The sequence below is a fragment of the Pectinophora gossypiella genome, chromosome 5 (genome assembly GCF_024362695.1).
Source record: "Pectinophora gossypiella chromosome 5, ilPecGoss1.1, whole genome shotgun sequence".
In the NCBI taxonomy this organism is placed as follows: domain Eukaryota; kingdom Metazoa; phylum Arthropoda; class Insecta; order Lepidoptera; family Gelechiidae; genus Pectinophora; species Pectinophora gossypiella.
This window is the reverse complement of record NC_065408.1, coordinates 11127289-11142985: the sequence shown is the minus strand read 5'-3', so window position 1 is coordinate 11142985 and position 15697 is coordinate 11127289. Positions and strand designations below refer to the sequence as shown.

Sequence of the window (15697 nt, the reverse complement as noted above, 5' to 3'; positions counted from 1 at the left end):
TCGAATCCAGCACAGGCCTAAACCAAAAATTGACAAAATTGTTTTCAAATTCATGTTTGGATCATAAATTATTATCACGTGCTCAGCGGTGAAGGAAAGACATCGTGAGGAAACCCACATTCCCGAGAAATGCATTTTCGGAGGTATGCGTCCTAACCTGTATTTGACTGGCTTTCCCTGCGCGGGTTGGAAGGATAGATAGGCAGTCGCTTCTGTAAAAAACCGGACCTGTCGAATCTTCAGATTAGGTAAGCGGACCCTGTGAGAAACGGGATACTGCTAGGGAGATGATGATGATGGAGTACATTATTCTTTTTGAACAATATCAAGTACTTACCATTTTGTGTAAATGTGGAATATACCAAAAGCACGGTCTACACTCCGTATCATTTCCTTAAAAAAGTAAATAGGTAGGTATTTGATCTAAAAATACAATTCATCGTTTTATTATTTCTTAAAGCTGTAGCCACCAAAGCCTCAGTCCGAAACAATGAATTCATCGCTCCTATTGAATTGTGTCGATTCCGTGTCCGATAACGCGGCGACAGAATCCACTCTCTTTTGTGAAATTTCTATATGCCGTGTCACCGGCAGTGAGGGGAAGAATGGCTACTAACATTTACTTATAACTGCAATGGTGAGGAAAAAATAAAATTATTTACGACATCACATTAAAAACCTCAAAAATAATAGTATTTCTCCACTATTTAATGGATTTTATGATATAAATCTTCCTCTTGAATCACTCTATCTATTAAAAAAAAACCGCATCAAAATCCGTTACTTAATTTTAAAGACTTTACATAGGGATATAGGGACAAAAAAGCTACTATGTTTTGTACTTTGTTTTGAGTAAATTATGTAATAGTCCTACGGAGATTGGCTTTGGGTGCACTCTCGTAGTGCATACAGGGATAATCGCTGGTTGGTGTCACACTACATTTAGATTAAATTGTCTTAAGGGGAAAACATCATAATCATATTTCATCATCATATTTCTATAATCTTAAAAAAATATATCTCTCTTTAAGTATATACGAACACTGAACATTTTGAATGAGGCAGTAATGTTACTTCAATGATGTCGTATATTGCGTACCTAAATTATCGTATAAATGAAAAATTAATAACCGACAGAGGGATTGTGTCCTCTAACATGATGGACTAATGTTATGGGCGATAGGCTGATCCCTTATCACCATAAGGTTCATCATATCCATCTTTGGACTTCGTATCAACAGTGGCTGCAAGTTGTCTTTGATTACTTGTGGCTCTGCCCACCCCATTAGGGATTACGGGCGTGAGTTTATGTATGTGTGTATGTATGTATGAAAAATTAATATAAGTATTCGCTAATGCCCATTCTCCCCTTTTCGATGTACGAAAAGTGGACTCAATACCTCCTTTTGATTTCTTAAATTGTGATGATATGATACGATAACTTACAAAAATGTTTACGATAGTAATAATATGGATAATACGTTGAAGAAGTTAGAACTCATTGGTTCAGTGTAACGGTCGGAGCAAGCGATATTTAGTTTTCGAATGACATTTATGTGACTTGTGAAGCAATAAGTTGCAGTACAGTTTCAAAAAGGATGTTGTATAACCAAAAGGACGAAACGTATAGTAAGATAATACGGACTAATTGGATGGAGATTTAAAAGAAGAATACATTATTGCCAACTTAAATTCTGACGTCGAATATTCATTACCATGCAATATATAAATGTGTACTGGCATTAAGAATAATTACAAACCATATTATTCAATTAAGAAAAAATCCGGTCATGCTTCGACACATGTTCGCTGTAAATTATTCAAAGGTCAAATAAGTACACCTGTTCAGGCTCTTAGTTTAAACTACCGAAATTGTGCTTACATGATAAAATGCATGGAAGTATTGTTTTAAAATATTTATTTATTTATTGGGGAAAGCTTACAGCACGGAACCAGAAACAAATAAGTACAAATATAAGCTAAATTGAGGCCGTTTACAAGAGTCCACATATTTTTCATATAACACAGATAGGATATCTGTCATAATCATTTATCATATAAACGAAATCCATTACACGTATTGGCATATTCAGTCCCCATTTAAAAGAGTTGCTTAAATATATTTACATAATTAAAAAAAAAAAGTAAAATAAAATGTTCTTCATTATCTACTTTTACGAATAAATACAGTCTTTCTGTAACGGAAACTAACACCCTTTTATAGCGAACATTTTTGAAAAATCGTTTATGTTGAAGCATATCCACTTTATTCTTACATAGAATTGACCAAAATGAATTGAACAGTTTTAACAAATTTATGTAATAGGTATTAGAAAAGTATAAAACGAGTGATAATACTTCGATTAATCAACAGTTTACTAGTACCTTCCGTTAGCAACGGTTCATCCTAAGTGCTTCAAAATGAATCAAAAGGTATTAGAATTATCATTTAACTTTACCTTCGGTAAAATTGAGCAGTGAAAAGTGCAGTGTTTTATAATAATTTATAAGTGATTAAGAAGTGGATATAGACAGAGTTGGTCTAACAGAAAGCTTGTTGAAGCGTACTTACCTAGTTCATCTTGCGATGGATGTTCCTCTGACAACACTGATATATTTAGTTAACAAGTGGATTTTAACACGAAGTAGGGATTTTGGCTTCATAACCAAGATTTTATTTTAATCAAAGGGATCTTCATTGTTTAGTTATACTTCTTCTTCTTATGAATAAGATGAACACTACGTCAACTTCCCTAAGAACTTCCAATTCCTTTTTTTTCTCTAAGAACTCTTCGGTTCTTCGGTTCGGTTCGATTCTTTAAGAACTTTTTTATAGGTACTATCATTATCATTACTAATGAAAATTCAAAGGCTACAGTGTTTTATTTATTAAGTCAGACCGAATGTTCTTTTAAAGTCCCAACGCTATCGTTTAACTATTGAGTCTGGAAATCTTGGCGTTACGAGGATACGGTAAAGTCGGTAAACTATAATTAGATATTAAGAAAGAAAGAAAGATTATTCGTTGTATCCAGAAACAAGAATCTTTATTATCATTGTCTCCCTAGCATTATTCCGCTTTTCACAGGGTCGGATTCCCTAACCTGAAGATTTGACAGGTCCGGTTTTTTTACAGAAACGACTGCCTATCTGGTCAGACTCGCAAAGGAAAAACCGGCCCAATACAGGTTAGGTCACATACCTCCGAAAATGCATTTCTCGGGAATGTGGGTTTCCTCACGATGTTTTCCTTCACCGCTGAACACGTTATAATCATTTCTGATCCAAACGTGAATTCGAACTTTTTACTGTACAAATTCTAATTTGCAAAAATGCTCCGGATCTCTTTCTTCTCCAATAACCAACCGCCAACTATCAACCTTTCTATTGCAGATTCTATTATTCGTTTACTTCGTGGGGCTGAGTCAGGCAGTCTTCATCGACCCGTCATCGTACAAAGAGACCTTCAGTACTGAGAACTCCAAAGCTTGGCAGGTTGTGAAGGTGTACCACCCACCCTCATACGCCTGGAGTAAGCACGAAGTTTATCCTCATGTAAGTAATTGTATTATGTATGTAATAAGTTGACGCCTTGGTAGTATGCACAGGTTGTCGCTAGATGTCTAGTAAATTTGCAAAGTTAATGTACTTCAAAACATGCCACAATAGATCATTGTAGACAGCTGTACTGCTCACCTCCCATCACGTTGCTCTAACTAGATTGGGTTAGATTATCAAACGAAACTCCAAAATTAATACATCACGTTTTGCAAGACGTGATTCCGAGTAGATTTTTCAAACTTCTAGCATGGAGCTATGTCTTCCATCTTTCCTTTAGATGTTATATTTACATAATAATAAATCCAACTGGTTACTTCGTCCATAAATTAGTAAAATTTAAAAGAACCTAGTCAATAGCAATCGATCTCGTAGCAAAGATTTGCTATATCCGGTCAAAAAACATACGTCATTCTCCGTTTAAAACACAAAAAATTAACTAATGGGAAGGAAAAAGGAAGTGCTTAATTTCATAATTGTCCATTTCTGGCACAAGTTTACCTTTTTCAGAAAATACCGGTAGTATTGTAAACAAAAATGTGGATAATTATAGTGTCCTTTACATTGGCCTACTTTTTGTAAATGTGTATAGTACTTATAGGAAGTTGACACATTCATAATTTAACGTTTTTATTTCTCAACAAATGAGACGCTAAATGTCTTGTTATCTGTTTTATTTAATTGGCTTATGATTGTCAATATTCGACTTCAAATCAAAGCTTAATCAGAAAAGTAGATCCTGTTCAAATCACCCGTAAATATCAACAAACATTTACTTTGAGAACACCTGTGTAGCTGTTTGCCAAAATCGGACTTTTCTCTGGTAAATAAGAAGTTAGTTTGAAAGCTTCTGCTTTATTAAGTCTATTACATTGTTTTATCACTAATACTCCTAAAAAATGTTCCGCAGGCGTACCCAAAATACGAGTTCGAATATGCAGTATCAGACAAAAAGACCGGAGACCACAAGCATCACCACGAATACCGTGATGGAGACAAGGTGCGAGGAGAGTACAGCCTAGTGGAACCTGATGGCTCGCTGCGAAAGGTCGAGTACGACGCTGATGACTATAATGGGTAAGTGCGATAAATGGCAAATAGAGCCCTCAGCACTCCTCATCTATCCGGCCAAATAGTTAACGCTATCCACGAAGACAAGAATGTAAATATTTAAACTGTAGTAGATCCAGATAGATGGAAACTAAAGAAATGAAATATGTGGGATCCACCCTAGCTAAAGTTGATTTTGTCCTTTTTTTGGTATGGACTACCTACAGTATCCGGGTGAGAGCTTTCAGCGCTCCCCATTTGTCCGGCCAAGTAGTTAATGCCATCTGCGGCAAATCTACAATTAAGTCACGTCAAAAAAAAATACCTACAGTACAATTTTATGCCAAACCCCCCAAACCGAAATCTTAGATCCGGAGATAAGGAATCGATCATGGTTGTAATATCTACTACAAAAATATTCTACTTTTTTGCCTTTCAGATGCTCATTATAATAAAAGCGGAGTCAAAGTTTTAGTCTTACAATTATTATAACCTTTAGACCACATGTCAACGACTGAAATATTCGACCTTCCTTCAACCTTTCTACGTACTCCCATCTAGGTCAGAGTAATCCTATCTCTCACGCCTTTGTTATTGAAAGCAACAGAACTCCTTACAACCTTGAAATTATATTCTGTACCTTTGTGGCAAACAGCAAATAATGACGTAGACGTTAGTTTAGATTTTTCGATTGCATAAGATAATATTCTAAAACTGCCTGGTAGGTATGCAGATTAATCGATTTAGATTTTGGTTTCATAACACTAGTACTTAGCATAATAATTATAATATCATGTATCACAGAACTCGCTAATAACCTGTTACCTACTTCACCTAATTGTCCACACACTAGAGGATCTTATTTTTACTATAGTAAAAGGTAATGGAAATTATTAGTTACAATGATATATTTACTTTCAGATTCAATGCCGTAGTCAGCAAGAGCATCAACAAGCACGGTGATCATGCTTTCTCTACAGGACAGACAACCCACTACTACCCCATCGGCCATGGAGTCAAAATCAACCACTTTTTCCCAGCCAAGGACTACAATCACGAAACTCCTAAAGAAAGCGAACCCGAGAAAGAAAACAAGCCTGTCAAAGAAGAAGAGAAAGAACATAAAGAAACAGAAGCTAAAATGGTTTTGGTTGAAGGTGACAAGATGATGGTACTTGAACCTGTACAAATGGCAGAACCTAGTATGGAAATTGTCGCACCTAAAAAGCCAGAGAGCGGAGAGGCTGCTCCGGGACAAATCATGTCAATAATGCCCGTAACCATGAGCGAAATGCCAAAAACGGGCGGAGACATGCCCCTGTCTGTACTGCCATTGGAAAACAAAGAAGCCACCCCCTCAAATGAAAAAGCTCAAACAATCGAAGACCAGAAAACACCCAAAGAAGAATCAAGCTCAGATTCTGACGTATCCCCCTCGTATTACCATCCTAGATTTTACTACATTAGATACTAAAGTCATCTAATTTATTTATAAAATGTTGTTGCTGTTTGTTATTTTGTGTTTAAGTAGATTTAGAACGGACAAGTCATGTTAGTATGGTAGCTAAGATAATAAATATAAAATGAAAGACGACTTTAACGAGGCATCACGAAGTAAACGTATAAGTGGTTGAAATGTAATACAAGGTACATAAAAACTCAGAACAACTTTTATTTATGGTTTGAAAACAACAGCACCACCTTACCTTTCCTTAGATAAAGCGATCACTCATACGGCTTGCCTATGCGCAGTGCACATTATAAAGGTTCAACATACAGCTCAATAGATGCCGCTGCAAACACGTAATACTTACGTTAAAGATTGATTACACTTACTGAAATACAGATGGCGTGTTAACTTGCCAGCTTAATACGATCATTACAATAGTCTTGGAATGAAATTTCAAAACGTAATATCATTATTATTCTTACAAAAAAATTTTAATCCCATCTCACTCTACATTTTATACGCTACAAAGTTGCCCCATAATATCATGATGACCTCGTTGGTCGACAAACACTGACCAAATTAATCTGCATTGCTTTAAATTAGTTAAGAATTACATACATACACATATATACATAAACTCACGACCGTAATCCCTAATGGGGTGGGCAGAGCTACAAGCAATCAAAGACAACTTGGCAGCCACTGTTGATACGATGTCGTAAACTGGATATATGATGAACCTTGTGGTGATAAGGGATAAGCCTATCGCCCATAACAGAGCAGCATAGAAGCAAGAATTAATGTACTTAATGTTAAAAAATATCAATGTAATTTCTGGCAATATTAAGCCAGTTCATTAACTTACAACAATAATTCGACAACCAGTGTCCCAATACACATGTATTGTTCTTAATATAGCTTTATAGATATTTCTCATCAGGTTGAGGTTTATTTTGTGAAGTAGATACACTGTCAAAATAGAGATCATAATCAATTAAATAAATAAAAAATAATAAAATCTAAAGATTATTTTTTAAAGAAATTAAATTAAATAATATTATAGTTTTCTATGCTAGGCTATTGAAATCAAATCAAATATCCTTTATTTTACACAAACAAACCATACAAACATTTAGCAATAGTACAAAGGGGCGCCCTATTCACTAAATTAAATACAAAAAAGCAAAGCCTCGTCCCCACTAAGAGGGACATTAAATTTGTCGAGCGACTTGGGTCCTAGGATACATCTTCAAAATTTAAAAAAAATGGCTGTTAAAAATGGGACTAAATTTTCGGAAAGCACCTGAACAATATCTATATTACAGTGATTCGCCACAAGCAGTGGTAAAGGCAAAGCTCCTAAACGTAGCTGTTACAACAACGGAGAACCAAATTACATAAAGGACTTGCAAATAAATGTGTCCGAGCTCTTGAGCCGTTTGTGCAAGACATTTTGAACTACTTACGCATGTCTTGCTTAGCATTATAATAACGACTGTTTCATAAAATATAATTATTTCTTTTGTTTCACTAACACGAATTCATGACATTCTTTTAAAATGGTTTGTAATAAATGCGGTTTATCTGAACTACAAACATTAAATTATAATGTTAAAAGTACCTTCGTGTAAGTACCTGAGCCTTCGTAGTAGCATGTACTTTGAGCAACTGTAGGTGTTTTGTCGATATTAACATACTATTATGTACCATATCCCTTGCATTATCACACAATTTCCTTCCATCCTACAGTAAGACATTAAGCAATTGTGCCAATAGATACTATCAAGGCACCAGTACTTCGTAAAGAACAGAAGTTCCGTAACGGAACCCTTATTTCCACATTGTTGATCGTCCGTCGGTCCGTATGTCAGTCCGTCAATACCTTTTTTCTCGGGAATGCGTGGTCAAGTTGAAATTGACATCCAATACTTACCTCTACAGTCCCATTAAACTTTTAAATCTACGCTCAAAGACGCGGCCATTTTTCGCCTCAATTTCATATATTTCGTAGGAGATCAAATTATGATACTACGATGATACTACTTATGCTACTATATGATACTACTTACCATAGACCTAGAATCATGAAGTTTGGAAAGAAGGAAAATCTTACAGCACTGGTAAAGGAAAAATCTTACAAAACAACGGATTACAAAATTATTTGCAGTTTGTAAACTAGTCGCGATATATTTCGATGTATGGAGAAAATAGTTTTTCAATGGCAAAGTCTTCGGAACTCGCGGTGCGCGAGTAGTAAGCAGTCACTTTTTAACCCGATTTGGCAACATCTCTTCAGTTTCATAAACTTCAATGATGCGCGTTTTGCAGTTTCCCACAGCCCTTATTTCTACTAACCATTGATATCAATGCTACTTACAATGAAAGCTCACTAGTCGCTAGTGGGCGACCAACGGAAGAAACAGCCCAAGAACAAGTGTTCAGTGCGCAAGTCTGTCCAACAGTAGGACAAAATAAATGTGGTCGATTTATCAGTAGTACACCGCTATTGGCTGATAATGTTTTCTTTAAAATAACAATGACAGAACAAGTTCCGGCCAAGTAGTAAATGCCATGTGCGGCAAATCTACAATAAATTACCTCAAAAAAATAAGTAGGAATTTAATAATAATAATATTAAACTTTATATTTCAGACCAACACAAATATGTATAACAGTCCATAGATTATTAGTAGGTTAATAACAATTGTGCTTAATAAACTATGTTAGTATTGTTAATTTAAAATCTAATTATTTACTTATTTTATCTTATTTACTATACCCATAGCTACTTCTTCTTCTTTTTATAGCTATTTAAAATTACACATACATATTTTGCGTTGAAGTAGGTAGAGACTACGGAATTCCACTTACTACGATGCTGACACACCATTTTTGCTTCCTCCACTCTCATCAAAGACTTCATGCATGCTCGTCGGTTTAGAGTACTGGGGGGTTAAAATGGCCACATCGAAGCAATTCATCTTTGCTTTCTTAGATGAATTACTTCGATGTGGCCATTTTAATCCCCCTGATCGTCCTGGCTTTTCTTTAAAACATCTTAGATTTTATCGTGGTATATACGCCTAGGCCTTTCTCTTCCAACTCTTTTAAAATTACTTATATCTATAAGCACGTATACGCCAAAATGTTGGCAATATAGATAATACATTTTGAAGCAATTATAATGTCGATAAAACAATCAAACTGTTACGTGCTTCAAGCATATTAAATAAAGGGTAGATATTCTTTAGGTATTTATATTATTTTATTCTTGACCTGTCTATTTATGCATGAAATATATCGAAGATATAGTAGGTAGGTATATTATGGTTATATGTACGTAATATTTTTTTAATTTTTCACTCATCGATAATGCTTTTTGTTTGCAATAAGTTTATCATCATTGATTGAAGAACCACGCTCTTGTCGGTGTAGCATTCTCCATGCTACTTTTTTAGGAAAAAATAAGTTATCATTACTTAAATTAAAATATACGCGAGACTTGCAATCTTGTTTTACAAAACTATCGGACAGTAATTTGTAAGTTCAATAGCCAAATCTCAAGAATACACTGAACCCCTTCAAGTAAAGAATACCCAGGATTTCACAAAACGGTCAACCATCCACTGACCAATCATCAAACAAACCATCAGACGATCGATTACCCAACTTTAAGTATCCTTTCCAGTCGAAAAACAAAAAGAAGAACTAGATAACGTTCTCCTTATAGGATAAAAGCTATAAAAGTACTTTAAGACAACTTATAATAGAACGTACGAAGCCGCTTACAGTCGCTAGCTCACAATAAAACAACATGCAACGTCGAGATAAAATCTTCTAAAAAGCATGAACCAAAAGCATTTACTAGCAGCTATTATCCAATATCCGATTATACACGCTTAAGCGATGTTATCGTGTAAGACGTTTTTAATTACAACGCTTCATTGTCACTAGGTCACGCCCTTCACGTGTACATTGAAGGTTAATACTATTTTTTTCTTCATATTCTTGGAACCTTTCACTATATTCTTGGAACTTAACGTAAGATTTTTCTCGGGTTTTTCGTAAAAATAGAGGTATTGTCTCCTTTCGGAATAGGTTCATAGAGATACACTCGCATTAAAACGACTAGACATCATATTTAATACTCTTATATAAAATAAATATTAATAATAATTCTTAAATTAAAATTTTATATTATAATTTATAACTAATAGAGCAGCACCTGATAGTTTTATTTTTTCTTCGCGAAATATTTAATATACCCGGGCGTAATTAAAATATACTTTTTAAATTTAAAAAAAAAATGTGCAAAGACGCGAGGCCTACTCAGGTTTTATCTTATTAAAATATTTGTTGCTTCCTTGAAAACGTAGGATGACACAGAAAATTAAATTCTTGAATTCACGCTCTCATTATAATGATATTGCGTAGGTATTACATATACCTATAAAGTAATATCTACTAAAGATGAACTAAAATAATTAATATTCGTGTATTAAGCTTTTTTTACGCGGCTTTGCCTGTTGATTTATTATAATTACAGATAAATTAATGTGTCTTAACTTTGAAAGGCCAGTATTTTATACCAACTTAACTAGATAATGTACTTGTTTCAAATCAACATATGACTTAAATCAAATATTGCACAGATACAGAATATATTACAAATCATACTAATCTTTTATCCTCCCTTCTATATCTACCTCCCTTAGCTGCCTTCTTTTTTATTATTATTATTAACAATAAAGCACACCAAAATAAGAAAAAAAAAGGTTCAAAATATTACACGTAATTAGTATAAAACTTACAAAGACAAAAACAAATTCTGTTATTCTTTTCGTCTATGTCAAGAAAGATAGAACATTTATTAACGATTCCGTAGACTAGAAGGTTCTAAGAAACCTAACACAGATACAACTAATTCGAAATCGGAGTACATTCATTTACATCTGTTTTATTACGAACCAGCGTCCCCGGGTACCTGCAGCTAAATCAACGTATTGACAAACCTGTCTGTCCACAATTCTCCAGTTACGCAGACTATCTTCCGCAGTTGTGTTTTGTTAGAGAAATAGGTCGAATGTCCTCCGTTATGCAACATAGTGCCTGCTACAGCGGCGTGGCTCACGCATCGCGCACAATGAGACGTATATCTCGGGCTAAGAACAATAATTGATTAACTTTCACGGGCATGTCGTAAAAATCAACAAAGGCTACTAATGGACGATGAGCTCAGTAGCAGTCCATCAATCCATTCTAGGACTTCGTATCAAAAGTGGCTAAAAATACCTCCTCTGGATACCCATTATTCTACCCACCTCTTTAGAGATTATGGGTATGAGTTTACATACATTTGTATGAATAAACTCAGTCCTATTAAAATTGTTATAACATTAATTTACTTTCCCTGCACAACATTCCTTGCATCTATTGATCGAGACTATTCGAGGCTCGCGTTCTCTATCATATCGCCGACGCGCTCGATAGCGTAACCCATACAGCGGGGGCCGATGAACGCAAGCTAATGTTTACTTCATAATTGAGTTTTTATAATTATTATTATCGTTATGTATTGGAAAGCCTTTTATGAAAAAAGTAGATTGAGATGTTGTAAAGTTAATTAGCGTTTGTTATGAATTTATTGCGTCCACAAGGAAACCTGTGTAGTAAAAGTAATTAAATATAGCAAGCAATTCTTGTTAAGTACAATTTGACTATGAAGTCTTTGATGAGAGTGGTAGAAGCTATAGTGGTGTGTTAGGATCATAATAAGTAATATTGTGTGTTCTTTGCCTACCCCAACGGGAAATAGGCGTGTATATAATTACAATATGACATCGATTGCTGCCAGTCGTTGCTACTTAAAAGTAAGACGATATAAGTGACAGATATAAAGTACCCACTTATCTATATTTTTAATTAAAGATGCTAGTTCTCATCTGTGGTCATTTAATTCTATGAAATTAAGTCAACCAGGTACTGAAACATGATACATAGCAATCTTGGTATCCATACGAACTGTATGTGCAATAACAAATTCAATGAAGTTTGACGACTGGCAAACTGTAGTTAATGTCCTTGCGTCGTCCAATTCCTAGTAAGGAAACAATTTTTAACAATTACTGAAATAACAATACAACAATAAAAATTGGTTTCTATCAAAAGACGGGACCTTCAAATTTAAAAGACATTATTTATTTTTTTCCCGACAATAATTCATATAGACAGTCATGAATACCTACTGCTTATTTAATAGGTGTGTATTTAATTGTAGATACAATCATTTTACATAAAGTCATGTCCAATATCCCTAATATCTAGCAAAACAATGGCGCTTTTTAGGGCGCTTAAAGACCAATGGCAATCCAGGACTGTAACCTGGAACCTGACAGACGGCAGCAGTAACTTGTCAGTACTATTCAGAGGCGGAGGGCAGGAGTCCCAGTACGGTTTAGATATAGACTACTCTGGGCGCTGCCATCCCACTTGCGTCAGACAGAGTACTGCGGGGCGGAAGGCAAGAGGGAAACCACTGCCATATTTTTCCCTAAAAAGTATCATGGAGAATATCATGTGTATTCATGTGTTATGTCTGATTGTTTAAATGTTTCTTGTGTGTGTTGTGTTCTGTGCAATGAAGTATATTTGATTTGATTTGATTTGATTTGAGAATGTGACACCGGCAAGAGCGTGGCTCTTAAAGTGTGTGTGTGTATGTGTGTGTGTGGGTGTGTGTGTGGGTGTGTGTGTGTGTGTGACAGACCAGCAACGATGGTGGTGATGGATCATCATCACTGGTCTGGTTACGCAAGCTATGAAGCTACTTAAAACAATAACTCCCTGATTGAGTAATACAAATTATGAATTAGAGATATCGGATCTTGGCAACATGCCGGTTTCACGGGATTTTTTCTATAGAAGTGCTAAGTATCCATATTAGTCAACCAGTAAACTTTAGGTAAATTAGCGCCCTAATAACGGATCTCTGACTATAAGTGATCCGAAGACAACTTGCAGGTACTTTTGCTTACACATTTATTGTATGTCCTATACATACAATTCATCCATTTGTTGGAGAGGACCTACACCAAAAGTCCCTGCAAGTTCTCTTCTGATTACTTATAATCAGTGATCGGATTATATAGATATTAGGGCGCTTATTGATCCCCTAGTAGACTTTAATGACATGTCCAGGTTAAAGAGCAGCTGAAAGCATTCTACGCATTCTCTTTACTCCCAGTTCAGCTGAGAAGTTATTTAAATGACTTGTTATCTCCCAGGAATAATTAATAGGTAAAATGAAACTAGCACACGACAAGGAAACGCACTTTCGCTACTAGACCCTATACTTGTAAATAAATGTTGGCGGCGAGTTACAAAATGCTCCCGTAACCATGCAGTAGAACCCCCAAGCAATACTTAGTAGGCAATAAATCTAGGTAATGGCGCGAAACTTAAAATTACATTGAATTATTCTCAAACCCCATACTGCAAGAAGCTCCAGATCGAAAAAAAATAGTACAATAAAGGCCTCTCACTTTATGTCCATTTTCTCTACATACAGCCATATCGATAGTTGCGACACCCGATAAAGTGAGCAGATTGCCAATGCAGCAATTACTGTGATCCGATCGGATATCGTCGGGAATAGACCCCCTCCACGCGGCTTATGTTTTGTTTGTTATATAAAAAGAGTGCAGTATCAAAGCAATACCAGTCGTCAAGGCATTTGTCTACACAGCAAAATGTTCTCCAAAGTGAGCTTTACTCCTTTCCAACGCGCAATGCAATTGCGTAACGCTTGTAACGACTAGTTAAAATTAAAAATAGCTATGGTTTTTAAATTTCGAAGTGAAGGTTTTGAGTTTCATGTGGTGTTTTTTTCGTCAGATCGTGGTGGCGTGCGCTCTGTTTGCGGTGAGCCAGGCGGGTCACTTGCACCACGGCCCGGCGGTGTCATCGCAAAACATCATCCGCCACGACAGCGGTCACCACGAGGCGCCGGTGCACTACTCCGCTCCCGTCGTCCACGCCGCTCCCGTGGCCCACATCATCCAGGCCGCCCCCGCGTACCACAGCGCCCCCGCTTACCACGCCGCCCCCGCCATCCACGCCGCCCCCGTCGTCCACGCTGCTCCCATTGCCCACGCCGCCCCTGCTCATGAAGAGCACTACGTCGATGAATATGTGCGTACTTTCATTAATTAAAACTTATACTCTTCTTCATATTATTATGGCATAAACAGTAAAGGTACTCAATGTTCACTAGAATTATAAAGGGAGTCAATTATGAGTGTTATTTGTCATAACACTTGTTTTATACTCATTATTAGTCTACAACAACCCTTCCACTTATTTGACCATTTCACATTATATTTGACCATTTTACTTACAGGCCCATCCCAAATACGGCTACTCTTACTCCGTGGAGGACCCTCATACCGGAGACCACAAGTCTCAGCATGAGACCCGTGATGGCGATGTCGTGAAGGGAGAATACTCTTTGCTGCAGCCTGATGGCTCCTTCCGCAAGGTTACCTACACCGCTGATCACCACAATGGGTAAGCAACCAATTTACTGTAAAAAAAAGTTTTTCAATATCAAATCAAAGAACACTAATTTTACTGAAAGTTATGGTTCTATTTCGGTTTTATTCTACCAATCCACCACCAATCACCAATCTGCCACCATTTTGGAATGTGTTATGGCTGAGGCGAAGTGGCGCGCGAAACTCCTCAACTCTAACAAAGTTCATTATCAAACCCAGTATGTTTATACATTCGTACAGCCTACTGTGCTTCACATCATATATCTAATGAAAATTCAAATGCCATGTCATATTTCTAAAGCAAATTATTATATTTACCATTGTTGTGAGTCTTGCCTACATTGTTGTTGTTGTTCAATTGCTCAATGATACTTATTCTCACGATCATTAAACTCTCAGTTGTCTGTCAAGTTTGTATGTCCATTAATTACTTTTTTTTTTTACAGTTTCAACGCCGTCGTGCACAACACCCCGCCCGTGATCCACCATCATTAAGAAACCCAAACCAACCTGTGATATTATTATATGTGTAGTCTAGTTCTTATGGTTAATCCAATCTATTAGATCCTTCTATGTAAATAAAACTATTTTCACTTTTATTTCTGTCTTTGGCTCCATTTTCATCTAAGCTTCTTTCGTCTTCTAGTGCCACCTTTTCTTTCATTACTTTTTAAATAAGTCTACCTTAATCTACACTTCTCATCAAAAAAATCGAAACACTTCCGTTTTCATTGTTTCTGTCCGAATTTAACACAAAAAAGAATTCATACGATGAAAAAAAATACATAAATGTATAGCTGGCAGTTTGGCCATTACAGTAATAAGCGAAAATTCTAAATTCAAAATTAGAATTTCATTTGTTTATCTTATAAACGAAATGAATCACTGTTTTGAGACAAATGTGTGTTTAAGGTTGGAGTACATTTAGCGTTTAAAAACTAAAAATTGGCGCCTATCCTTAAACTTTTTGTTTTTTATTTCAATACTGTGACTTTGGGACGTCTGAAAAAAGGTTTTTTTTCTAAAACGTATGGATACTTCGCCCACAGAAGCCGCCCAAGTTGTGGCATTGCTGGATTCTGGCCTT

The 15697-nt window shown here is 35.9% G+C and overlaps 1 protein-coding gene across 1 annotated transcript in view; it reads left to right on the top strand.

The window, feature by feature from the left end:
- The window catches only part of LOC126366962 (uncharacterized), a 58259-nt gene extending 42962 nt beyond the window's left edge, over positions 1 to 15297 (top strand). Inside the window, exons 6-8 of the mRNA XM_050010306.1 lie at positions 14120 to 14248; positions 14457 to 14623; positions 15057 to 15297. Of these exons, the coding sequence (XP_049866263.1) occupies positions 14120 to 14248; positions 14457 to 14623; positions 15057 to 15105 (345 nt within the window). The 3' untranslated portion in view covers positions 15106 to 15297. The remainder of the gene's footprint in view (positions 1 to 14119; positions 14249 to 14456; positions 14624 to 15056) is intronic.
- Positions 15298 to 15697: the final 400 nt, after the last annotated feature.